The 27,626-nt window shown below is 50.0% G+C and overlaps 1 protein-coding gene across 4 annotated transcripts in view; it reads right to left on the bottom strand.

The window, feature by feature from the left end:
* The window catches only part of VSTM4 (V-set and transmembrane domain containing 4), a 98,858-nt gene that overhangs the window by 55,032 nt on the left and 16,200 nt on the right, over positions 1–27,626 (bottom strand). For all 4 annotated transcript variants that reach the window (XM_087862944.1, XM_045809907.2, XM_087862946.1 and 1 more), the window contains exons 3-4: positions 14,440–14,508; positions 4,419–4,526 (exon numbers count right to left, since the gene is read on the bottom strand). In XM_087862944.1, coding sequence (XP_087719070.1) covers positions 4,419–4,526; positions 14,440–14,508 — 177 coding nt within the window. The remainder of the gene's footprint in view (positions 1–4,418; positions 4,527–14,439; positions 14,509–27,626) is intronic.

Below are 27,626 nucleotides of genomic sequence, written 5' to 3'. Positions count from 1 at the left end.
CAATGCTCGGGGGGCTCTGCTTGCCGTTGCTGCCTGGATGGCTGATCCCGCAGTCACCATGACCATGATGGAAGGATGTAGGTTTGGAAAGTGAGCCCGCACAGGGAGGATAGGCCCCCTTCCCATGGCAGCAGTGGGCCCACGAGAGCCAGCCGAACATTCCCACACACTCTGAAGACCAAGTCTGTGTCTGAGAAGTATGTGGAGAGGAGGGCTCATGCTAGGATTGTCCAAGTGTCTGTGACACCAGGCAGGTGAGCCCTTCTACTTCCCCAAGGCCCCAGGGTCGCCCCTCTGCTCCTCATCCATAGCCACCGCACCCCATGCTCTGAGCCTCCTCCCCGCACTGAGTGTGACCGTGACAGGGGTGCACCCCCACCTTCTTCCTTGTACCGCTGGGAGTAGAGATCACGGGCTCTTTGGCCCCATCGCCATGGGGAAGCGGTGGGAACAAGCCTGCAGCTGGGGAGGGGAACACAGGGGTCTAGCAAGTTCTAGGCAGCCCCAGCTCCAGGCTAGGGTTCTGGCACATCAAGTGCCAGCCAGACTGAGACATCACGAACACAGAGCGTAGGGACAAGGGTGTGAGCCCCTCTCCTTCTGTCTGGTTCTAGTGTGCCTCCAAACCACCCCCGTAAGAGCTCAGGCAGGGAAGGTTGGGGGATTGCTGGAGCCCCCTCAAAGCAGCGAGTCTGGACTCACTCCTGAACAGGCAAAGGCCACTGGAAACCCGCGTGCTTGAGGCGCCACGAGAGTAACTCCCAGCTTGGTCCTGGGCCCCCAGGACGGGTGTTTTCCAGGGGGACTCAGAGCCGCAGAGGCCCTGGGACGAGGCTGCAGGCACCAGGCACTAACAGCCAGGACAGAGACTCACAGTTCGGGAGGAAAGGGGAAAGCACGTAACACTTGGGCGCAATGAACTCTGGCTCACGTGAAACAAGGCAGAGCGAGGCCGGGGTGAGGGCAGAGCAGCGGGAAGGCGGAGAGGGAAGGACAACGGCCCCTGGCCTCCTAGCTTCCAGGCTGGGCTTCGTCTACCCCGGGCACCGTCCAGGCGATTGCATTGGCAGGGGAGACAGCCACTCCGATATCCTCTTTGAAGACAGATCCTGCTGAAGCAGCGGGAGTGAAGGTGCTGGGCTCACCCCCACTTTCTGTGTGTACGTGAGCAGACTACAGGCCTGGGTGCTCTGTGGTTCTTACTCCGGTGAGAGAGCTTGGCTTTCCTCCATGTGGCCAGGATGCAGAAGGCCCGATCCACACGGTGACATAGAAAACCCAGAAAATGTCCATATAACAAGGGGGTCTGGGCCTGATTGTATTTTTTGAGGGTACAGGAAACATATCTCATCTCTGAGTTTCATTTCAAGACAGTAATGGGATCCTTTCAAAATATTTGTTATAAAAGAGGGGTACAGAAGAGGGCAGAGTTCAGAAGAACCGGCTCTAAGGCCTTGCTACTCAAAGTGTGGCCTCATACCAGCAGTGGTGGCCCCACTGAGATCTCATAAGAAGTAGGGAATCAGAATCCTCGTCTGAGCAGGTTCCCTGGTGAATGGTCTGCTCGTTAATGTTTGAGCAGTGCTGCGCTAAGTCTCTGAGGTCTGGGTGAGGGCTAACCCTGGGCGCCCCACGCACAGTCCTCTGTCCCCAGCCCTGTGGTGGCTGGGAGGTGCGTGGCTGCTAGCGCCCCATGGGGCAGGACCTGCCCTCCAGGCCTACAAGAAGGCCAGCCTGCTGGAGAAAGCCAAGCTCCGGCTCCCTGGGGGCTCAGCAGCTCTGCTGGCTGTTGGGAAAGGACCTTGGCAGCAGCCATGGAAGGCTGAAGGCAAATTCCTTGGCAAGGCTGGCTCCCAGATGGCGAAGGTTTCTTTGAACAGAAATTTCCTCGGAATCAGGCTGGGCTCTGCCACACCCGTTTCAGGACTTTCTCAAGCTCCTCCTCTGTGTCGTCTTGCAAATGGGAGCAATAGGGATGGTCATTGCCAGACCGGTGGTGAGGATTGCCCAAGAACGTGGAGGAGCCCGTGAGCAGTGCGGCCGGCAGCAGGTGCCCCGGCGAAGCTCTTGGAAGCCCAGTCGGGCTTTCCGACGCTGTGCGAGGGTGCACACGAGGCTGTCTGGGCCAGCTCCACGAGGGGCAAGGGCGACTAGGATCTGGGTTCTCAGCGGCTGTGTGTGAGGCCTGGCGTACGTGTCTCAGTCGGCCTCGCTGGCTCCGGAAGGGATGGATGTCTCCCGAACGAAACTCTGCTTTGTTTCCCCGATTCTGCCTGCGAACTAAGAGCCTGTCCCGCTCCTGACCCCAGGCAGCCGCGCCTTTGCCGCAACATGGGCTGGGAGACTGCTTGTGTGGCTTCCAGACCCTGACAGCTGGGAGCAAAGCAGCTGGGAAACACACAGTTGTGCCCCATTTGCAAGCAGCTGTCGTAAGCCAAATTCCAAGGCGAGTGAGTCAGGTGACGGGCCTGTGCCTTCCTCAGGAGTCTCTCGAAGGGGGCGCGTGCATCTGTACACGGGCAACGGAGGCGTGGGCAAGGGTCTGGAGCCGGAGCAAGGCTCAGGCACTCTTGACAAGGTAGGCAGGTGCTGCCCAGGAAGGCTCTCCCGCACAGCACGGAGACCGCACAGAGCACTGTGGGAAGGCTACGGGCCAAGAAGGGTTGGCCACAGGCTCTGTCTCCAGCGCTGAGTGTGCTGGGTGTCTCGGGCCCTCTCCACCCTGACCCCCAGAGGCTGGCCTCCGCGCCCTGCCCTCTGGCTCCTGGTTGGTGAGAGCAAAACAAAGCAGGAGCAGGACATCCAGAGGAGAGGGGGGAAGGGAGGGCTGAGGGATGAATGCTCCCGGCTCCCCCCCTGCTGCTTCCTGGTTTGGCATTGCCTGGGTCCCTCTTCTAAGACTCCTGCTGGTGACACTTCTCCCGCAGCAGCAGCTCTCGCAAGTTCCAGGAGCCTCTCCTGCCCTCATCTGCTAACTCTGCGATGGCAACAGCGTCCTGCAGGCTGGCCCCTGAGTGCACCCCCACCTTCCCTCCGGGGTTCCCTGAGCCCTGCCTGCACCTTAGTGGAGAGGCCCCCCGGAAGCACTGCACCGTCTCCCTGTCCAAGTGTTCCCTTCCACCGTGACCGCCACATCTAACACTGCCCAGCTTGGTGACCTCAGGCTGACGCGTCACTCTAACCTCACGTCATCGTGCACGCAGGACACTTACAAGCGTCAGCATGTGTTAAAGTTTTCGTTGCTATTGTTGTTGAACTCTATCCTCTCAGTAACGCCATGAGACGGCACACTCCTGCTTTCCCATGACTTGGATGGGCAAGGTGAGGCTCCCCGCGTAGGTCATCAGCTGGTAAGTGAAGCAGCCATGTGAACCAGAGCCGGTCTAATTCCAGAGCCCAGCTGTCACCCACGTCATCTCGGGGAGCGACAGCACCCACACCTGCTTTGGGAATTCAGAAGGTTGGGCAGGGAGGGCATTTCAGAGGAAACACACCGGCTCTGGTGGAAACGAGACAATGAGGCTTGGTGAGACGTGGGGGCTGGAGAGGGAAAGCAGGCAGCCTGCACAGGGAGGTAAAAGTTGGAGTCCCCAGGGGCGCCTGGGTGGCTCAGTCGTTAAGCATCTGCCTTCGGTTCAGGGCGTGATCCCTGCGTTATGGGATCGAGCCCCACATCGGGCTCCTCCGCTAGGAGCCTGCTTTTTCCTCTCCCACTCCCCCTGCTTGTGTTCCCTCTCTCGCTGGCTGTCTCTCTCTCTCTCTGTCAAATGAATAAACAAAATCTTTAATAAAAAAAAAAAAGTTGGAGTCCCCAGAACTGTAATCATTAAGAGAGAAAGAGCAGAGCAAGAAGGGGCTGAGGACAGATGCAGGGCAACAGGGATGCCGACAGGAGAGGAGACGGAAGGGACCCCTCAAGCTGGGTCGAGCCTTCCTGACCCCACCTGCCCGCGGGACACCGCGCCAGTACTGTGACAAAATAATGAACACTCACAACCGTGTGCAATCTGAGGAAGGCTGTGTCCACCCCAGTTCATGTCACAGAGGAGGACACCGAAGCTCAGGGTGGCTAAGGAACACGTCTAAAATCAGTCTCCTGCGGCAGAGCCAGAAGCGAATCCAGGTTCGTCTGACTCCACAGCCCCTTCTGGGCGAATGACAGAGGTAAGGGCCACCCCCTCAGAGAGTGCGGAAGGAAGGGATTTGAGAAAAAGAGAAATTTCAATGTGGGCACAGCTGACTTCAGCAGAGTCCAAGGGAGACACGTGGCCTCGCTCGCTGTACTCACCAGTCACAGGGACACGATCCCTGACTCACGATGCATTTTTCAAACTAGGTTATACTTTGCCCAGCATCTTCCGCCTGTCTGTGGTTTGGTTGTGCTCCCATTCCAGACATGACCTTATTGGTTCTCTTACCTCTGGCTTTCCTCTTGCTAAACACAGACTGCCAGACGATGGTCAGGGTGAAGAGGAGGACGCTGAGGATTCCCACACAGCACACGAGCACAGCATAGATGTAGAGATCTGAAGGCAAGCGCACAGTGGGGCGTTGTCAGCACAAGCCACAGCAGAGACAAACTTCATACGTTACCAAAAATCAACTCAAAATAAACCACAAGCCTAAAATAGAAAATATAAACTAGAAAACGTGGGGGGGGGGGAATAGGAGAAAAATCTTCGGAATCTAGGACTAGGCAGAGAATTTTTTTTAATAATTTTTTTATAAATATATTTTTAAGGACATTTTATTTATTTGTCAGAGACAGTCAGCAAGCACAAGCAGGGGGAGTGTCAGGCAGAGGGAGAAACAGACTCCCCGCTGAGCAAGGAGCCCAGTCCGGACTTGATCCCAGGACCCTGGGATCATGACCTGAGCCAAAGGCAGACGCTTAACTGACTGAGCCAACCAGGCGCCCCATTAGCAGAGAACTTTTATACTTGACACCGAAAGCATCATCCATATAAAGAAAACTTGATCAATTTGATTTCATCAAAATTTAAAACTTTAGTTCTGTTAACACCCATATGAAGAGGATGAAAAGACAAGCTAAAGATTGGGAGGAAATATTTATAACTGTATATCCAACAAAAGACCAATATGTAAAATATAAAGAACTCTCAAAACTCAACAGTAAAAAATAAACAACCAGTCCGGGGCGTCTGGGTGGCGCAGTCGTTAAGCGTCTGCCTTCGGCTCAGGGCATGATCCTGGGATTCTGGAATCGAGCCCCACATCAGGCTCCTCTGCTGGGAGCCTGCTTCTTCCTCTCACACTCCCCCTGCTGTGTTCCCTCTCTCCCTGACTGTCCCTCTGTCAAATAAATAACTAAATAAAATCTTTAAAAAAATAAAAAAATAAACAACCAATCCTACTAGACAATGAGCAGAAACAGAGACATTTCACTAAAGACACTATACAAGTGGCAAATAAGTTCATGAGAAGATGTTCAACTTCCTCAGCCAATCCAGAAACGCAAATTTAAACCACACTGAGATATCTCACACACCCATCAGAACAAACAAAATAAAAAATAGTGACAATACCAAATGCCAGGAAAGATATGAATAAACTGGGTCACTCGGCATTGCTGCTGGAAATGTAAAATGGTACAGCTACCCCAGAAAACAGTTTCTTAGAAGATACATCCACAAATACCCTTCAATTCGGCAACTGAACCCTGGGGCATTTGTCCCAGAGAAAAGCAAACTTCCGTTCACGCAAAATAGCAGCTTTATTTACAGGAGCCCGAAACTGGGAACTGCCCAGATGTCCTTCAGGAGGTGAATGGCTCAACAAACCGTGGTCCATACACACCACGGAATACTGCTCGGTGATGTAGCAATCTGGAACTTCCAAAGAACGATGCTGTGTGTGTGTGTGTGTGTGTGTGTGTGTGTGTGTGTGTTGGGGGGGGGGTGGGAATCCCAGAAGGCCACATACTATATGATTTTATTCATATAACGTTCTTGAAATGACAAAACTATAGAAATAGAGAACAGATTAGCAATTGCCAGAGGTTAAGGAGGGACAAGCTGATGGGAGGAAAGTGGGTTTGGCTAAAGGAAGCCCTTGTGGGGATGGGAACGTTCTGCGTCTTGGCCGTATCAAAGTCAACATCCTGGTTGCCATGTTGTACTATAGTTTTGCAAGATGTTGCCATTGGGACAAATTGGGGAATGGGTGCAAGGGATCCCTGTATCATTTCTTAGTCATACATGTTCATATACAATTGTCTCAAAACAATTCTTTTAGGTTAAACAATGATCATATGTGTCTCAGTCAATTTGGGCCGCTGTCACAGAATACCATCGACTGAGCAATTGAAACGATAAACATATACTTCTCCCAGGAGCAAGGTGGTGGCAGAGCCGGTATCTGGTAAGAGCTCTCTTTTTGGTTTGGGGACATTTCCTCTTGGTATCCTCACATGACAAAGAACAGAAAGACACCGGGGGCGCCTGGGTGGCACAGTGGTTAAGCCTCTGCCTTCGGCTCAGGGCGTGATCCCGGCGTTATGGGATCGAGCCCCACATCAGGCTCCTCCGCTGGGAGCCTGCTTCTTCCTCTCCCACTCCCCCTGCTTGTGTTCCCTCTCTCGCTGGCTGTCTCTCTCTCTGTCGAATAAATAAATAAAATCTTTAAAAAAAAAAAAAAAAAAAAAAAAAGAACAGAAAGACACCAAGCAAGCTCTTACGGGGTCTCGTCTTATAAGGGCAAATAATCCCATTCTTGAGGGCTCCACTCTGGTGACATAATCACTTCCCACAGGCCCCACCTCCTAATTACGGTCATATTAGGGGCTAGGATTTCAACATACGAATTTGGGGGGGACACCAACCTTGAGCTCATAACAACCTACATTCATTTCTTAAACTCCAATGATCAACATCCTCGCCAGTCTGGTTGATAAAATGCCAACTGCTCAGAAAGGGAAAGGGAAGCCAAAGGCAGTGTTTTACCCTTCTCTGCAGCAAAAAGCTTCAGTTGTTTGAACTTGGCAAAAATGTTTTTCTACTGACTTAAATTTCTTGAGCCAACAGACATTTATTATCAGCCATGTTCAGCACTCGCCTAAGTACAAGAAATATAACAATGGACATTTAAAAGTTTCATCAAGAAATCAGAGGGCGGCATGGCATTTGCGAAAACAGGAGCGTGTGCCCAGTACTAGAAACACACAGGGAAGGAACTCAACCGGCCTGAGGAGGACTGGAGCTCTGTGCTGAGTCATATTTAAAAAAACACAGAAAGTGCAAAAGTGTATGGAAATAATAAAAACACAGAGAGAGACAGGGTGAAAAAAGTGGAAGCAGCTTCATGGGACCTTATTACTGGCCACTCGAAGTGTTTCTAACTGCTCCCTATAATAAAGGAGTACAACGAGCACTTACAAACGCAAACCTTCATGCATCTCTCGTATGAGGTTTTTAAGATGAAGTTCCTAGAAGTGGAATTGCTGAGGCAACAGGAATGCACCTTTGTAAAGCCCTCGGGACCTGGAGAAGCAGTTAGTAAAGTGTCCCAAAGGAAAAAGCAAGTATGCTGGGAGCAACAGGGGGGCTGGCTTCCACAGGGAGCTGGGGAGGCAGGTAAGGCTATGGTCGGTGAGAGATGAAGAGGGAACATGGGATGGAATCAGACATCTCAGGTTCCTTTCGACTCTCTCTTCCCCGGGAGGCTCAGTGTCGTCTCTGACCCAGAGTCCACGATCCTCCCGCGGTCTTAGGCTCAGTCAGCATTTTTGCCTCAGCTAGTCTCAGAAGGTTTCTGTTCTGGAGCTTAGAAGCCTGGACTAAAGTAAAAGAAGTAGAAAGCACAGCAGGATAAGGCTGCAGGTGAAAGGAACACCTGCCCTAATATTTAAGGGAACAGGAGGGTGGATAGGGGGAGCTGGGAGCCAGTCACAGAAGCAGAGGAAGACTGAAGTGAGAGTTCTAGAAGCCAAGAGAGTAGATGTTGTAAGAAAGATTCAATAGTATCAAGTGCTGCTGGAAAATATCCACTGGATTTCCCTGCTTGGAAGCTACTGGAAAAGTCCTGGGGGCAAGCCAATTCAGTGGGATGGTGGGGGCCGAGCCAGATTACAGGGGTCGAGAAGTTTGAGACAGGAAGAGCAGAAACCCTCTCCTACAACAAAAATCAAAACTGCCTTTCGGTAGAGACACCTGTGTCTCCGATGCGTGGGCTTTGCAGATTCACTCGGTGGGAGCTCTGAGTGGTCCGAGTTCAGGGCTTGGGTCTCCATTTAAACAATGAAACTGAGAGCTAGAGCAGAGGTCACAGACCAGGATTCACGACAGGAGCACAGGATGGGCCAGAACACGGAGAACATACGTCCAGTCCTGGATTTACAAGCAGTTGAGCAAACTGCTTGGGGACCAGGACTGCGTAGCTATTTCTGGCGCGAGAGGATGGCAAGTAAGGCAGTCCCACTGCCAGACGTGGGGCGCGAGGACCCAACATCTGCCTTGAAGGGATTCCAAAGATTCAGGAAAGGCAAGGGCAATCTGGCTTCTGTCTCACTCTTGGTAGGAGAGACAAACTGTGTCACTGAAGTTGCTGGACCACTGGAGCACAGCAGCGCCCTCCACAAGCTCCCTCTTCACCGGAGCCCTTTCCTTGGTTTGGAAACTGTGGCAATCAAGCAGGGACAAGGTCGTGGTGAGACTCTCCCACAAGCGTCCCCAGGAGCACGCTGTAGACATCTGCGGCCCGTCCTGCCCTGGCAGGAGGCGAGGGGCTGGGAGAGGTACAGGCACTGGTTTCAGATCACAGCCTCCACCACGTGGCACAGAGGGGGCTCTCCACAGGCAGCCCTCGCTGCAGACCATAAAACATCTGGCCAGTCCGGAAGGCTCGGCTACGCCGCCAAGCACGCAGGCCCACGGGCTGGGGACACTGGCCGACGGGCACCAGCCGCCTGTGTGTGTGTCCCCACAGGCCTGGGAGCCATCGCGCCTGCTCTCCGTTGTGTGCTTGAGACCATAGGAACCTGAGCAAGCGTCACCTTGCAGGGGGAGCGAAGCTCAAAAAGAACATCTGAGTTTCCCTGGATGGGCAGCGCCCAGGGCCCGAGTTCTAGTTTTACCCTCTGTTTCACGTGTTCCTTTTGCTGCATACAGACAATTGCCCTGTTTAATCTACTCAAAACACTGAAACCACCTCCCCCGATTTTCTCTGCAAACAGAGGTAAAACACTGAGCCATCTGAGCCAGGGTCACAAACCCTTAGATGGACCCTGGCCCCGCCACCCGGCGAGCTCGAGCAAAGCTGTGCTCTGTCCGGCAGAGGCGGCCCCCACGCTGCTCCAGACAGTCCTGCTCCGCCTGGAAGCCCGCCCCGTGCGGCCTTCTCTCTGCCTTTCCCTCAACTTCCTCGTACACACCTCTCTAATTATAAATGTTGGCTCAAAGGTTTTAAAACTCAGACCAGACCGGGCCAAACAATGCTTGTCTGGAGGCTGAATCCAAGCCTTCGGATCCAAACTGAACAGAACACGTGCCCTTAGCTGAATCTGGGGTTTGCTTTTAAAACACCACATACACCTGCGCCCTTGAAATCATTCTAAAAATCTTGTTACGTTCCTCAAACACATGTGCAGCTTTGTCTTCTGCCATCGGACTTCCAAAGGCACCAATGTCATTTTTAGGCTCAATTGCAAGCTGCCATGCAGAAAATGTGCCCCCCGCCCCAGTCCAGGCCTCCCTGAAGCAGATGGTGGGGCCGGCAGGCTGGAGGGCCCCTCACGCGGCAGGGAGGCCGAGACGGGGGGCGCAGCGAGCCTGTGCCAGCTCCCCCCTCCCAGCCCACCAAGCCACCCCAGGGCAGGCCGGGTGGAGAGGCCCCAGCGAGAGGCAGGCAGCACCTGTTGCCCAGCAACCCTGAGGCCAGCGGGAATATTCCGTGCTGCTCTGAAGCCAGGTGGTCCCAGCATGCCTCTGCACAGTGAATGAAGCAACTCTCCTGACCACTGACTCGAGAAAGTCGATGTCAGTCCTCAACTTTTCCAGGGAAAATGCAAACACCAAGATCTCAGGTCTCTGCAGCAATTGTGTTTCTTTTTTTTTTTTTTTTTTAATCCAGCTTGTGATATCATCTTGCTCGGGGAGGAATACCTGAACAATAACCCTGAGGGATTTTAACTCACTCCAGCATTTCACCAAGAGGCCTGACAATGCTGGGGTTTGTGCTGCAGGCATGTGACCCGCTGAGCAAAGTCCCGGGAGGACGGCTGTCCATCAGCAAGCCGGGCTGCCGCTCGCCCATTCAGGAACAAAAGGGCAAAGGCCCGGGATCAGGCGCCAGGGAGTTTCATCTGTACCCCTGACCTTGCCGACACTGTGGCTGGGGTAAGAAAGCAAAACACACGGCTCCTGCTGCCGGAACCACAGGGCAAGGACGCTCTGGAAACAGCTGCTCTGAGGCATTAGACAGAGTGAGGATCCCGATTCTTTTCTGAAGGGACCTAATTCTCTGTGTCGAGAAGTAAGCCCACGCTGGGCTACGGATTTGGGGCACAGAGCTACGTCAACAGTGACCCCGATAGTTGATAGCTACGTGTGAATTATAAAGTACTATTAATTATACACTTGTTTTAGACATGCTGATTATGCTGCAAGGCATGGCGGGACCATATGCTGCAATCTTTCCAAATATATGAAGTCTTTTTTTTTGTACCATGGGTATTTTTTTTTTAAGATTTTATTCATTTATTTGAGACAGAGAGAGAGAGGGAGAAGCAGGCTCCCTGCTGAGCAGGGAGCCTGGCATGCGGCTCGATCCCAGGACCCCAATATCATGACCTAAGCCAAAGGCAAACACTTAACCGACTGAGCCACCGAGGCTCAGTACCATGGGTTACTTCTAAATAGGGTCCTTAGACCACTTGCGTTGGGGAAACAGCCTGGGCCCAATACAAATGTTTTGCTCCCTTCCTAATGCAATAATCAGATTCTCGGTGGGGAGCCCAGAATCCGGGTTACTAACAACCCTCCAGGAGATCCTTATGCATCAGATGATAAACAAGGCTCCCGCTGTCACAGCTGCCAGGGACCTACCTTAGGGATGCCCTGGATGTCTCCATACTTCTCCCCCACCGTAAGGCCTGGGTCATGGGGCAACTCCCAGAAACACGGGGGAAATCAATTGTTTTTTTCTACTGCTTCGCTCTATGAGGAGTCAAGTCACTTTCATCTCCTTGCTAACAAATAGGCATTCCCTGAATGAAAGGCTGAGGGAAGGAGCTGGGGATTATTTTGCTGGGAGAGCCTCATGAAATAAAAAGCCACAAAGCGGGGCGCCTGGGTGGCATAGTGGTTGAGTGTCTGCCTTCAGCTCAGGGCGTGATCCCGGCGTTCTGGGATCGAGCCCCACATCAGGCTCCTCCGCTATGAGCCTGCTTCTTCCTCTCCCGCTCCCCCTGCTTGTGTTCCCTCTCTCGCTGGCTGTCTCTATCTCTGTACAATGAATAAATAAAATCTTTAAAAAAAAAAAAGCCACAAAGCCTACATAAGAAAAGGCTGGGAATACAGGGGATCTCTATTGAATGAGAGTGCAATCTGACAAAGAAAATATTTGATGGCAAAACAATGAATCCCAATGTCCTATCTGGGTGACACTGTCTGGTTTGCAAATAATGTTCATAATCACATTTACATTTTTCTGAGAGAGAAGGTGCCTCCATGCACTGCTTTTAACTGGCTATTGGAAGAGGTGGGTTTGGATCCAAGCGGCCGTCCCACCCCCATGGGACACGATCTCCTTCCGCCACAACTGTGAGTTTCCTAAAGGTGAGGGAAGGCCCCGAGGCCCACTCACATCTCCCCAGATCTGTTCGGCACGGGGATTCATCAGCAATAGATGCCACGCCTCCGCTAGATGCAATCCGTCAGTTTCCTGATCACCTTTTGACATTCATCAGTTTTTCACTGACCAAAGGCTCTGCCTAAGAACTCACAAAGTGCATTCTTTCATTGCTTCCGGTCATAATCTTCACCTGCTTTGTGATGATAATTCCCGTGAACTTTCCTCACTCTAAGTAAGGCCAGGCTCCTCCACCGCAGCGCTCCTGGACATTTGGGGCCACATACTTCCTCACTGTGGGGAGCGGAGCCGTGCATTGTTAAGACCTTGAGCAGCACCCCTGGCCTCTACCCGGTCGATGCCAGGAGCATCAAAAGGTTAGTAGTGGGGGTGTCAGGGTGGCTCAGTCGGTTAAGCAGCTGCCTTCAGCTCAGGTCATGATCTCAGGGTCCTGGGATCGAGCCCTGCGTCGGGCTCCTTGCTCAGTGGAGAGCCTGCTTCTCCCTCTCCCTCTGCCTGCTGCTCTGCCTACTTGTGCTCTCTCTCTGTCAAGTAAATAAATTAAATCTTTAAAAAAAAAAAAAAAAAGGCTAGTAGAGGCAACCAAAAACGTATCCAGACATTGGCAGATGTGCCCTGGAGGGGAACACCCACGTCCTGCTGAGAATCACTGCTCCAAGGCTCCACTGTGAGTGCAGCAGAATCCCCTCCGGGGGTCCGGTGAAAACCCAGATCGCTGGGCACCACCCCGAGTGTTTCTGATCCTGTAAGTGAGGGGCGGGCCCGACAGCACGCATCTGCATCGGACTCCCAGGTAATGCTGCTGAGGCTGCTGCTGGGATCACCGGGAGAGCTTTCAACAAATTCCGGCTCAATCAGACTTTCCAGAGCTGTGGCCTAGGCATCAGTGTTTTGTTTTTGTTTTTTTTTTTTAAAGATTTTATTTATTTATTTGACAGAGATAGAGACAGCCAGCGAGAGAGGGAACACAAGCAGGGGCAGTGGGAGAGGAAGAAGCAGGCTCCTAGCGGAGGAGCCCGATGTGGGGCTCGATCCCAGAACGCCGGGATCACGCCCTGAGCCGAAGGCAGACGCTTAACCGCTGTGCCACCCAGGCGCCCCATGGCATCAGTGTTTTTAAAGCTCCCCAGGGGATTCTAACATGGGTTGAAAATCACTTGCTGAAGGTTCTCAAACTATTTCTAGAATCCCAAGCTCTGCAAGAAACAGGAGATAAAATTTGTCAGAGTAAATGTACGTTTCATTTTTATACTACTCGAGGATCCCTCCCTAAAATCGCTTAGGAGTAGGAATTCTAGAACAAAACAAAACACATAACCCCAAAGTATACAGATTGGAGCTTTGGCCTCCACTCTTTCAAAACCCAGGGGCTGATACCACCAGGGATTCCCACCCTACTCTTTATTTATATATGAAGTACACCCCCTTCCTCTCTCTCTCTCTCTCTCTCTATATATATATATATACACACAGTTTTTTGGGTTTTTCAAAAGATTTTACTTACTTGTTTTAGAGAGAGAGAGAGAGCACAAGTGGGTGAGGGGCAGAGGGGAAGGGAGAGGGACAAGCAGCCTCTGTGCTGAGCCCAATGTGGGGCTCCATCTCACGACCCCAAGGTCATGACCTGAACTGAAATAGTCAAGAGTCGATGCTTAACCAACTGAGCCACCCAGGTGTCCCCTCCCACCCTACTCTTGAGTAAGTTTACGATAAGAAAACAACTTGATAGGGGCGCCTGGGTGGCACAGCAGTTAAGCGTCTGCCTTCGGCTCAGGGCGTGAACCCGGCGTTCTGGGATCGAGCCCCACATCGGGCTCCTCCGCTAGGAGCCTGCTTCTTCCTCTCCCACTGCCCCTGCTTGTGTTCCCTCTCTCGCTGGCTGTCTCTATCTCTGTCAAATAAATAAATAAAATCTTTAAAAAAAAAAAAAAAAAACTTGATGTCATAGCACAACTAAGAAGTCAGGGTCTTTTGTTGGCTAAAATGCAGGAGGAAATTACTCAAATAAGAGGGATGGAAGCTATCAGCAGAAGGTGGGAGGGGAAGGGACAAAAGCAGGGAAGGAATGTGTTTCTTTTCATAGAACCAGCAGTTCCAGCCAAGGAGATGGGCAAGTCGGTGTTTCACCTAAGACCCCCCACCCTTGCTAGGGATGTCTCCGCTAACAGCCCCCATGGGAGCCAGTGGGAGCCAGGCTGGAGCTGCGCAGAAGCCCCCTGAGCTGACCTGAAGTTACCTTTAGCTCACGATACTAACATCACTTCCTACGGGCAGCATGTCCTGCCATTTTTAGAACGTGCGAGGTACGCATTTGCATGCGGACACGCTAGGCATGGGCGAAGGAACGGAAAATACCGATGCCAGCTCCCCGCCCCAGACCCTAACACAATGAATAAACGCTTCCTGTACTAACCCCATGGGGAGATGGTGCTTTGAGAACTATCTCCCTGTCCCCTCACCTGTAACAAGTAATAAGAAGTCCTTAGCTTTCGATATTTCCTTGGGTTGTGTGTTCAGTTTGGTATACCCCAAGTGCACCTTCTTCCCATTCTATTCCCTTCCTATTATCTAAAAGGAGGGGCATCTTATAATAAGGAAACATGCAAGACCTACCTTCAAAAAATGCCCAGGTCTCCTTCTTTTTCTCAAAGGACGCATCTTCAGAAGCTTTGAGGGAAATCACTGTAAGACAAAAAAAGAAATGGCACAGCGTGAAGGACAGTAGTTTCTGGGCCCGGCGCACACTGTTCTCCAACATAATGCCATATGGTGTGTACGGCACTTACATTTATAAAGCAATTTTCCCATTTGCAAAACCACATTTAATTATCACAACTCACACATTAGGGAGAGGTACAATGCCTGACACATAACAGTTGAGGCACCAGTGGGGGGAAGTAGGTTGTCTTTGTTTAAAAGCCAATAAATAGCAAAGCTGGGACTCAGTAACGTAGAAGTCCCACTTGCCTCATATACTTGCAATACAGAGTCCTCCAGTGGGAATCCCAAGAACCAAAACATTTATTTTACCATTTTAGTGGCCATCTTTCTAGGTACAGTGCATTTGCCGGGTACCCCTAGAAAGAGGAGCCTGAAGTCATCTGACGGCTCAGGGTCTGCGCTCTGAGCACCATTCCATGCCAGGCAGACACACACAGCAGGAAGCATCTGATTTTGGGATTATTTTGTCCACTTTTAGCCGGTAGTTGGTCATTGACCTTTTTGTGCCTGCTTTCAACAGTCCGGGAAACAGAACGGAACCACACAGTGTAAAACCTTGAATGTTACATGAAAGAGGCTGGAACCATGGAAGGAAAGATTCCATGCATAAGAGTAATCTTATCATGGGTCAAAAGATAAAAATTAAGCTGACCAAAAAAAGCATAATGTCAAGGAATGAGATTACTGTCCGATAGAACTTTCCAGGACGAAGGAAATGTTCTACGTGTGTTCTGTACATTTAGTAGTCACTGGCTACTTGTGGCTACTTGAGAATGTGAAATGTGGCTAGTCCACATGGGCCTGAGGAATTGAATTTTTAATTTAATTTTAATTTAAATTTATCTAGCCACCTGTGGTCTGTGGCTACCACACTGGAGACTTCTAGAGAAGAGAATCTAGGACCTGAACAGAAAGACAAAGGAGATTGGAATGGAGATGGAATCAGAATGAGAGGCAAGGCATATGGCAGAGATGGTCTGAAACTTTAACTCTATTTACTGTCCCTTCCCAAAACTTTTGTATTATATTGTCATGAATTTCAATCTCGATTTTCCATCTTTTTACTCCTCTAGGCCTTATACTGGGTATTTCCTATTGACCCATCTTGCAGATCACCAATCTTCCCATCTGATAAACCCGTCTATTAATTCTTTTTTATATTTAATTAATTTATTCATCTTTATATATCCCAGCTCCCAGATGAATTTCTCCAGCTTGTCACCTAATTTCGCAACCATATTTTCATATTAGTTTAATGCATATGCCTGATAACTTTCATATCTGCATCCCCAGTAGATCTGTTTGTTATCTGTCTTTGCTTTCGATCCTGTCCCTTGCTATGTCCTAACACTTTTTTTTTAATTGAATGCCAGACATTGTATATAGAAAACTATGGAAATGCTAGACAAAATTTTATTTTCCAGGGTGCCTGGCAGGGTCAGTGGGCAGAGTATGCAACTCTTGATCTCAGGGTTGTGAGTTCGAGCCCCACATTGGGTGTAAGGATTACTTAAAAATAAGATATTTTTTTTTCAGTGTCCATAAAGTTTTATTCGAACATAGCCACATTTATTTGTTTACATATTTTTTATTAATAATATTTTTATTATATTATGTTAGTCACCATACAGTACATCCCTAGCTTTTGATGTAAAGTTCCATGATTCATTACTTGCAAATAACACCCAGTGCACCATGCAATACGTGCCCTCCTTAATACCCATCACCGGCCTATCCCATTCCCCCACCCCCTCCCCTCTGAAGCCCTCAGTTTGTTTCCCAGAATCCATAGCCTCTCATGGTTCATTCCCCCTTCTGTTTACCCCCCCTTTCTTCTTCCCTTTCTTCTCCTACCGATCTTCCTACTTCTTATGTTCCATAAATGAGTGAACATTTTTTTACTTAAAAATAAAATCTTAATTTTTTTTTTCCTGGTAACAAGTTAAAGTAGAAGGATGAACACCTAATCCAATCAGGATTTTAACTGCCTAGAGTCTAGGTTTCAGTTTTATATGGTCTGGACTATCTCTGGTTTGCCCTTATTTCAGGGATCCTCAGTGAAAATCCTAGAGTATTAACCAGGGCCCTTCTAATTGTTAAAATTGCCAAAAGCTCTGCTTGCCTCCTAGGCATCCTGATTGATACTTTCTGCACAGCTTCTCTTAACTAGTGCTGCTTAAGTACGGTTGAATTTCTTAAAGAGTTAAGTGTCTCCAACAATTGGGGTCACTAGCTACTCTTCTCTATGCTCTATCTATCTAGGCAGTCCTTCAGAGAACAATTAGGATAGCTGAAATATATATGTGCACATATAATTATGTAATATAAATGTATTTATGATATATAAATATGTAATTAGGACAACTGAAATGCAGCTTTTTTTCCCCACTTTCTAATTGTTCTCAGAAGGAAGGCTTTGGTCTGCTATAAGCTAGTCTGCGACTACTAAAGAACTCTCCCGTTAGAACCTAAATTCCTTAAAACATATCTTCTGTATCCCCAACACCTGGTAGACTGCGTAGCAGCTGGTAAGTGCCTAGTAAATAAATGGGTAATCCATTTCTTTCTGAGTGTCCCACAAAGTAAGCAGTCTGGCCCTCCAGGAATGAACTCTCGGTCTTGCATGGAATATTTGATAAGCCACATAATTTGCCCATCATCCGTCCTGCTTAATTTCCCCACCCACAGCTGACTGCCGGAGCAATCAATCAAATTCTTCCTTCAAGAATTTAACTAAGAAACACAGTATATCTGGTTGTTGTGGGTCCTGCGGCCCAAAGAGCTGGTGGCCTTCCGGGCGGCAGCCATGTTGGAAAAACAGGCAAGTGGAATGGAGCAGGGGCAGAACCCACAAGGGGAAACTGGAAGTGAGAGGACTCGTGGAGCTGAGCACTTGATCTTGCTGGAGCTCTAGGTCCCAAGAGGGCTGATGTAATGTGGTTGCTATCCTTGCATTCTATGAGCTCCATATCCTTCAACTATCCCTACCTTTCTTCTGAATTAGTTTGAAAGGGTGTTCATAGCTTCAACTAATTGAGCCTAGGCTAGGATAACCATAAAGAGACCCAATGAAGACAATATAGAAAGGAAAGACAGATTATCTCCAAGGACCTGAGTTTTCAGGAGATCGAGGACGCCCTTCATCATCCAGAGCCTTATCACTCCAAATGTGGCCCACAGATCACAAGTGCAATGCCACAAGTGCACAATCACAGGGTCCCCAAGTCAGACCTACTGGATCAGAATCTGCTTTTAAACCAGATACCCTGGGTCAATCACATGCACTTTAAAGTTTGAGATGCACTAATACGCACTGGGTTGAAAAAATAAGTTGCCATTTACTGGTTGCGTAACCTTGGGCAAGTTGCTTGATTTCCCAGTGCCTTAGTCTCACAAATAGGGATGACAAGTGCCTACTCTTAAGGGATGTGTAAGAGTCAAATGGGTTAATACACGTGAAGTGCTTAGAACAGTGCCTGAGGGGCGCCTGGGTAGTGCAGTCATTAACCGTCTGCCTTCGGCTCAGGGCGTGATCCCGGCGGCGTTCGGGGATTGAGCCCCACATCGGGCTCCTCTGCTGGGAGCCTGCTTCTTCCTCTCCCACTCCCCTGCTGTGTTCCCTCTCTCGCTGGCTGTCTCTCTGTCACATAAATAAATAAAATCTTTAAAAAAAAAAAAAAGAACAGTGCCTGAGACCGAGTGAGCCATTTTTATCCACAACGATGTTAACTCTATGAGAAAAGGGATTTTTGTCTATTTTCTTCACTGCTCTAATTCCTGTACCTAATTCCAGCGTGGTCCTTTGCTGACAGCCCTTTGTTTCACCGTGTGACTCTTCAATCATCCAAATGGGCCACAAGAAAGGCTTCCTTGTCCTTGTCGCTAAATGTCTACAGTTCAAAAGGACTGCTACCGTCCTAGCAGAGGCAGGTGCCTTCGGATAACTTTTTCTTCATTTTTCATTTTTTCCTTGCAGAAATTGTGGGCCCTTGATGTAGTCGATAACAATGGCTTTGCCTTATTTGGGATACAAGAAAACAAGGTCTCCCTGACCAACTTCTAGAGATATGTGTTGAAAGAGCCAACAAACTGGGATCCTAAGCTAACAGGGCTCTGAGCAACGAATTAATGGATGTTCCTCATTTCCCTCCAGCACAACTTTTTTATGGGAAAATGCAGTAACTTGGTTTGCACGCGATTACCAACACCGGTCATAACTGTATCTGTTCGCGGACTCTTTCAGAGCTTCGGAAATTTTTCCAAGATTTTGCCATAACTATCTTGTTTCAGCTGCTAATCCCCTGCTATCTCAAAGTGAACTTGATACATTGTCAAGCCCTGTGTCTGAGTTCACACACTGTGAGGAAACAGTGTGGGACACGGCCAGATGGATAGAAGGGCTTTGTAGTGGACAAGCAGTGAGTCGGCCGACTTGATCAGCGCGCTGCCCTCACGGCACGGCTGCACGTGGCGGACATAAATTTACAGCTGCCAACCTGGGGACGCTGAGTGCAAGAGGCCACTGCAGGGCAGATATGGAAAAGGGTAAAATGATTCAAGGAAACATTCTGCTTCGCCACGGAAAGAGCGGCAAGTTTCCAACCGCCGATTATTCATGTTGATCAAAGACTCTCAGAAATAAAATGCAAGTTTCTTGATCATAGAGCATTTGTAACGGCTTCCGATGAACTTAGCCATCAGAAGGCTGCAGCCTTTTAAATGAAATTCCATAAATCTATGACTTCCAACTACATTTCCCTCGCCTGGTGATCTGGCTGGATTCTCAGACAACTGGAAAGAAGGCAGCAAGCAACCTTTCATACCCAAAGTGATAACTCTTCCAGCTCAGGGGCTGAAAGTCCTTGCCTTCTAATAGCTACCTCTCATTGGGGGTGTTCCCACCATAATCCCTCAAAGATTAGGAATTCACATGCATTCAGACAGCCTTTTAACCACTGGGTTGTCTTGTAGGGTCATGCAGGAGGGATGGGGGCTCATCTTCTGTGCTGGGTTTCCAAGGTTGGGAGGAGGAATAGCACTTCTGTCCTTCCCAGAAGGGAGGTTTACTTGAATATCCCTGCCTGACCCTCCCTCCTGTCCCACATCCACTCACCCACCCACTCCCCCAGGGAAGGGGGTTGGGGAGGAGTCCCTGATCCAGGGGAGCTCCTGACACATTGCCCCTCTCTGGGAATGTAGTCAAGCCCTGCACAAGGTAGCCTCTGTCTTGCTACCTGCTCTGAGACTGGGCTCTCAGCAAATAGCTAATGAGGGGATAGGCAGTGTGCGGCCCGTCGGGAAGGTCTCATTACCCCAGCCCCTGGGAGTGATGCCAACCCTGCTTCCTGGGGAGCCCTGCCACTCATGTGCACTCTCCTCTTCCATCCCACCTGCAAGGACCACCTCCACCCATGACGCGTAGAGACCCCAGCCTGCCACGCTGGGCCTGGGGGAGGGTCCCATGGAGGGTAGTGCAACTGATCAGGAGAGCAAAAGGAAGTCCAATTAGGTCTCGGCACCAAACCACTTTTCTCAATACAGCTTTATCTGGAATAAAGTGGGCATTTTTATCTCTGTCTGACTCCTAGGCCCATTTATCGATCGGTTTGGGCTCACAGTAGAGAAAATAAGTAAAGAGCATTCAAAGCTAGGTGACCTACTGACTGCTTTGTAATTTCTTGGGACCCCAGTGCCCAGCGGGCAGAGCCTGCGTCAGAACTTCTGGTGAGGTGGGGGCCCAGATGATGGAGCTTCAGGCTGTCTGGGGGCCTCTACCCAGGGCAGCAGGATCAGATGAATCTCGAAAGGGGCAAGTTGTGAGATCCACCCTATCTCGGTCCCTCTCGGAAGAACTGGTTGAAAGTGGCTACAGGATCAAACAGTCTGGAAGAATGCAGCTCAGAGGCACCCAGACGAACTGATCGTATCAGCCTCATGTCTGGAGAAGCAAGTTGGAAAGAAAGAATCTTAGTCAAGCCCCCTGTGATGAGACCCGTGGGGAAACCATCACTCAAAGAGGTGTGAAAACTGAGAGGCTTGATTCCTAACTTGGACAGAATGTCCTGCCAACTCCCGTGGGGAGGGCATGTTTCACAGGCTGTGGCACACTGTGTCCCCTGAGTTTACACTGAGACCCTGGGACAATGCCCTCCAGGCTGAGGGGCCTCCCACTCCCCTCCTGGTCTGCTTTTCACAGTTAATATTGACACCCTTCTCTGGACCTGCGCTGACCCCGTCAGCCATAGAACAGGTGGCTGACGATTTTTAGGAGCCGTGGAAAGGCTCCCTTTCTTCCAAAACTCTTTCTCATCTGCTGCCTTGTGTCCCCAGTTCCTTTAACAAAAGGTCTTGCAATTAAAGGAGTTTAAATTGCAACCATGGGTTACAACCAAAGGAAGGTACACAGCACATTTCTGATACAGAAAGCCTTCCGGAATGCAGGTATTGATGGAGAGAGGTGTAGAGGGGTCCCCAGCACAGCCAAGAGGACTAAGGAGGTTGCGGGGACACGGGAAAGGCCAGCCTGAGTTCAGGAGACACACCTTTGCCTTTCTATTCCCACGGCTTGTCAGGTGGGGCTGAAGTTTTCTCCCAGATTACACGGCTTTTAATCATAGAGGGTGTTACCTTTATTTAGTGCCCAAGACCAAGATTCCTAAACTTCGGTGTGCAGTGGAATTCACTGGGACTCTTGCTAAAATGAACATTCCCAGGCATCACCCCTGGGCTTCTGACGAGAAATCTGGGGAGGGCTTGGGAATGTGCGTGATTAGGGAGCACATCGTCCAGGAAAGCCTGAGGCTCGGCGTCTCACGGCTCCACTCAGAGAAGCCCTGGCTCATCCGCTCTGAGTAGAGAGGTGAGCACAGAGTCCAAGTCCGGGGGAGAGGTGATTCAAGTCATGAGGAGCCAGACCCTGGAGCTCAACCGCTCGTCCAGTCCAGGGCAGGGTCCGGAGCTCGAAACTCAAACAATGCGTCTTCCCGTTTAACCCAGGGAAAAGAAAAGTAACAGTAAAGCCTAAGGAGTAAGCCTAACCCATGAGTGTTGTTTACAAAAAACTCCAGACAGGCCCTTTAAATAGCATGTCTCAGGACACAAGCACACAGTTTTCAAGGAAGTTACTTTCTAAAGAGCAGACCACGTATAACGACTGATGTGTCTCCCCATGCGGCTGACTCAAACTGGAAACCGGAGAGAATCTGAGTGAGAGACACCGTCCTCCAATGGTGACCTGATATTTCATGCCCTCCCTCCTGCACAACGTGTTGCCTGAGAAAGCATCACGGTGCCTCACTCCTTCATCTTGCTCGTTAGCCACACCCCCAGCTGACGCGAAGGTGACAGCTGGCACTGCACACCTCTTCGCGTCCCAGAATCCTTCTTGGCCCTTGTAAGTCATAGTTACTTTGAATGAACACGTGAATGGAATGAGCATGAGCATTGGTATTGGTGGGTCAAGACCTCCCAAAAAGAACTTGGTCCTGGGACAATGACACTGTTACATTCTGGAAGGCTGGGAAGAGAGGCCAGGAAGAGACCCATCCTACCCAGTCACCTCCCTTCATCTGGAAGCCCCTGCCTCCGAAGCATGGGAGTACACCATACACTGAGCCATCAAGCCTGACTTCTCCGCAGAGTTCTGGCCTCGGAGTTCTGGGTCTGCTGTGATTGATCTTAGGGCCTCTGAGTTCTTAGTTCATTACAGAATGGAGGCAGGAAGTCCCAAGACCTTAAGCAGAAGACAATTCTTAAGTTCACTGGAGTTGGAAGGAGACCAGCCACTGAAAGCCCTGGTCCCTGGCATGTAGATCGCGTTGATTTGCACCCAGGGGCTGTAGGAATCCAGACGGCAGACACCGCCCTGCCTCAGTTTCCTTAAGCAGCATCTTGTACAGAACCATAGGAGGGAAAAACCAAAGGAGACCAAAAGAGGTTGGTGATAGGAAATACGCACAAGGAAAGATTCTTAAAGAAAATAAAGAGGAGTCAATACTTTCATTGCAAATTCAAAAATGAATATACTCCGTTCGCTGTCCCTCCTTATTCAATGATGGGACAGTTTCCCAAGGAAAAAACTTAAAAATGTAGCTGTGTAGCCACTATTTATAACTGGATCAGCGTTCTCAGGGAAGGCAACTGCAGCCCCAGGGACACACAGAGACTTTCTCTGTCTCTGACCCTCGGAAGTTCGCCTATTGCTTCACTTCCCCCTTGTGTCTCCAAGATTCAGGCCAAAGGCAGTGTCTCTTGGGGATCAGACAAAGCCATCCATGTGAGGAAGGCCTCTGCGTGACCTACAGGGAGCAGCTGATGAGAAACGGAAAAGCTCCAGCTGTGTCTATTTCAAGCCACGCTTTTCTTCTGCATCCCCGTAAGACAAATTCTAAAACACAAAGGAAGGCAAAAGAGCAAACAAACAAACAAACAAAAAACCCTGGATTAAATAGACTTCCCATTATGACAAGGCAGTTGGAAAAGAAGGTCGCCTTGGGAGATGGAATCCGCCTTGGGAGATGGAATCTGCCTTGGGAGATGGAATCCGTGGCAGAATACAAAGGCCATGTGTATGCCCCTGAACAGCCAGTAGGAAACGCTGAGATGTAGGGCTTGGGGGCGCCTGGGTGGTGCAGTCATTGGGCGTCTGCCTTTGGCTCAGGGCATGATCCCAGAGTTCTGGGATCGAGCCCCACATCAGGCTCCTCCACTAGGAGCCTGCTTCTTCCTCTCCCACTCCCCCTGCTTGTGTTCCCTCTCTCGCTGGCTGTCTCTCTCTGTCAAATAAATAAATAAAGTCTTAAAAAAAAAAAAATGTAGGGCTTGGGAACTGGCCCTCTCCAGATACAATGCTGGGCCAGGTCTCTATATTTGCTCGCTACCACCTTCCACTCCTTGTTGACATTCATTAAAATGGCATTTTACCAAAGAGCCTGGGTCACTTGTTCATTCTTTCTTCAAAAAAAAAAAAAATCCTCACTGAGCCCTTCTATGTACCATGCATTTGAGAAGAATCCGGCAGAGTCCCTGGAGTCGAGGTCCCTGGCCAGGTCCACCTGCCAACCTTGGCTCTTACCGCTGCCCCCTCTGGCCCTCACCAACCACAAACATGCAGCCAGCTTCAAGTCATCTGCAAATTCCTCTTCTCCCCTCGTCTATCCTTTAGCTGGACCTGTTTTGTCTCTTGACATGGCACGGCCCACAGCTGTCATAGCCCTCCTCACCCTGTGGCCCACCCGCATCCTCTGGGTGACCTTCTCATTTCCCCCGGGAATGTATCCTTGTCTCTCCTTTACTCCCAAGCTAGCATCACCCTCGTCTATGGCCCGTTCACATTCCCTTTTTATTAGCTATCTCCATAATATCTATCAGATCTATGCTCGTATCTACATGTCCCCTCCTCCAGATTGCGAGGCTGGGGCCTGGAGAGGGTGGAGATCAGACCTCCCCACCCGTCCCTCTCTTTAAGGTAGGCACAGTGATATCGGGTTCATAAACAGGGACTTAATACATGTTTGTTCAGTTTGATTTCAGCCTCTTAAATTCTTTCAAGACCACGGCAGTTGGAGTGAGGGTAGGCACACTGAAGAATTGTTTCAAGTGTTGTTTAAATTACACTCCTGTTGTCAATTTGTTCCCTTTGAGGATCTGGACCTGTTGACACTTTCAACATCATGATGTGTGCTTGCTTAATTAAGCAGTAGCACTAAATGTTTAGTAAATCTCACTCCTAATTATCTGCTCCGTGTCTCCAGAGAAAAAGGAATTATTTAATTTCTTCCCCTGAAACTTGAAATACAGGTTCCCTATGGTAGTACTTTCAGATCCAATTATTAAATTCCCTCTAACATTTTGGGGCTAAGTAGTCAAATAAGAAATTGTAATTTCATCTTTGCCCCCAAATACTTTTAGGGTAACGGAGTTTTCCGTTTGCTTTGTTCATTCCCCGCATTTAAAGCTTATTTATATAATCTTAAGTCAAATAGTCATTTGGCTTATTAAAATATGTTATTTGGGGTCAGACTGAGATACTGATTAAATTGCAGGAGACAGCCTTTGCAAATTGCTTCTATTATTAGCATTTTCACTGTTAATGAAGACGTCTCCATCGGAAAGTATGCAGATTCATTTTGGCTCAGACTATCAGTCTGCCTCTGAGTCTGTGGGCGGCAGGACTGGGCTGAAAAGCCATCAAAGGTAACGTTTTATGAGGTCTGGGGAATTAAAGTTGCTGTCCCTTAAGACCTCGCCAAGCAGCTTCATCTCACCATTGGGTGGTAGCCCAAACCTCTGCTTGCACTCTTTTATTTCCATTCTGATTTCCTTGTTCTGCCAACTGCAACCTTTCTATATCACCGTGCTGGGTGCAGGGCACTCAGGACACCACCTCCCTGCTATCCCTGGGGTCAGGCAGGACCTCACCCTGCGCTTCACCTCATTGTGTCTCACCTGCAGTGAGGCCCAATCTGCATTTCACCTGCTCATGATGAATGAGTGAGAAGATACTACGTAAAGGTGACTGTCATTGGAGCGGGAGACACAGGGCTCCCGGGGCCCCTGGGGATCGACGTGACTGCACCTGGTCCCCAACTAGAGCACTGTGCTTCTCTGGATTTCCCACAGACTGACCTTCAGGGGCTCCCGGCAAAGAGCTCTGTACCTTCTCCCTCCAGTGCTGACCTTCTACTAAGAACATTCTGCTTTTTCCAGACCACCAATGGGCTGGTCTGGGGGAGCCTGAACCAACACCAACCCAAACTAGCTCCTTCTGTTGCCCCAAATGTTGGCTCCATCTCTGGTCCCTGTCTCCTGGCATTCTCACCCCCCGTCCCCCCGCCATGGCTTCAGCTGCCTGACTCAGAAATCAGTTCTCAGTAGCCAGATCAGACAGAAGCTTCAGCTCCTCATGCCTGTGCACCTACCAGACATTGGTGCAGTGTGGCCTCCAGCTATCTTCCTCTCAATCCTAAATGTCCCCTATGGACCAGCTGTGGGCCCCACCCTGCTCATACTACTGAGTTAGACCTCGGGGTGCCATCCCCAAGCTCTCTCTCTTCTCTCAATCGATTACTAAAGACTTCTCATCTGACCTTTCCACGTCCCTCCATTCCTCCTACCAAATGTCGTCCTCCATCATTCCAAGCCTGGGCAACTACAAAAGGCTGCCTCCTCGTCCTCCAGTCTGGTCCCCCAAATCCATGCCCTGAACAGGCAGCACAGGGATCTGTCAGAAGACTTTAATACTTCCCAGGGTTTTCCAAGGCCTAAAGCAGAGATCCCCCAAACTGCCTGATGATCAAATCACCTAGACTTCATGTTAAATATGCAAATTCCACCCCAGGCCTAATAGACTGGAATCCCCTGGGCAGATGCTTGGGAATCATGGGAATGTTGACAGTGGCCCCGTCGATTCTTGTCATTAGGAGAGGTTGAGAAGAACAGCCTACAAAATCAAGTGTAAATTCCTTAACATTCAGTACAAGTCCCTCCACCTTCAGCCCTGCCTGCCTCCCCCAGTGATCCACGGCCACCCCCGCCCAGCTCAGGCTCCAGCCCCAGTTCAGGCTCTGGAACCGCGGTGATGGGACGCCCACACGCGGAGATGCCGCCTCCTCCCGTTCCCAGCCCTGCAGAAATAGCACGGCCTTCTCCCTCATGCTCAGGGGCTCTCCCGTGGGTCGAATGAATGCCCCGTGCACACCGCGATCACTGCACCTACATTACCCTGGAAAATCCTATCTGTGTTATCAGCCACCCCTATAGACAGATCTACCCACATGTGTCCCCAGGTCCCCAGCAGACCAGGTACTCGGTAAAACGCCCACTGAGTGAAGGGATAAATGAGCCCACCCAGCGCGGCTGAACCCTCTTCAACGTGTTATTTCCCGAGGCCATGTGTTCCCTGAGCCCAGCAAAGCTTCCTCCGCTGAACTGATCGCATCTCTGGAGGCTGCCACTCATTTCCTAATCACGTTCGCCCCTCTTCCCTAGTTTGAGTCGATCTTTCTGGAAATGAGGTTCCCAAAACGCACTGCTGTAGTCCCCATGAATCTCACCAGTGCCGCACACACGACACAACCGCCTTCCTTCGCGGGGACACCAGGCCAGTTCGTACGCGGACGGAAACCCGGGCGGCTGTTCGCGCTGCCGAATCACACCGCAGACGCGCGTCCAAGTCCCTGCCGCCGTCACCAAGGTCCCCGCACAGAGACAGCCTCTCGGCCTCTCGTGGACGACCCGACAGTGCCTGAGGTGCGTTTTCCCCGCATGCATCGCTGTGCCATTTTCCAAATGGAATCTCATTCTGTTATTTCCTGCCTGTATTTCTTACCTCTCTGGATTCGTTTTCATTATGTTTTTACTCCTCGCTGACTTGAAAAACATTTCCCAATTTTGTATTTTCTGTAAAGTTCATTAGGGTGCCGTGTGCTCCTTTTTCAATGTCGTTGATTAAACAATTAAATGAAATCAAACCTAACATTGGCCCTCCCGGTTTCCACTGAGAACCTCTCCAGGGGGTTCCAGCACCATGTGTCACTTAGGACTTTTTGATCCATTTTCTCCGCAGGCAGGGCTTGCTCAGTCCCATGCTCACAGAGCACGAACAATTGAAGAATCTGCATAACATTCTTTACCTTTCCTTCTCCCTCCATGTAATAAAAACAACAGAGGTTCGGGGCGCCTGGGTGGCACAGCGGTTAAGCGTCTGCCTTCGGCTCAGGGTGTGATCCCGGCGTTGTGGGATCGAGCCCCACATCAGGCTCCTCCGCTATGAGCCTGCTTCTTCCTCTCCCACTCCCCCTGCTTGTGTTCCCTCTCTCGCTGGCTGTCTCTATCTCTGTAGAATAAATAAATAAAATCTTAAAAAAAAAAACACAACAACAACAGAGGTTCATCTGATAGGATTTCTCCAAAATAAGGTGAGCGTGACCCCCCCCGCCCCTGTCCTCTAGAGGGTCACGTATTTTCAGTTGTCATTATTTATCATTGCATTTTGTGCCACAAAGAACCCACAACCCTACAGTCAGGAGCCCTCCCTCCCACGATCTCACACAGACATGATTTGCAGATAAACCCCAATT

The sequence above is a fragment of the Ursus americanus genome, chromosome 6 (assembly GCF_024610735.1).
Source record: "Ursus americanus isolate L20-20 chromosome 6, mUrsAme1.1.p, whole genome shotgun sequence".
Taxonomy (NCBI): Eukaryota; Metazoa; Chordata; class Mammalia; order Carnivora; family Ursidae; genus Ursus; species Ursus americanus.
This window is presented reverse-complemented; position numbering and strand designations above follow the sequence as displayed.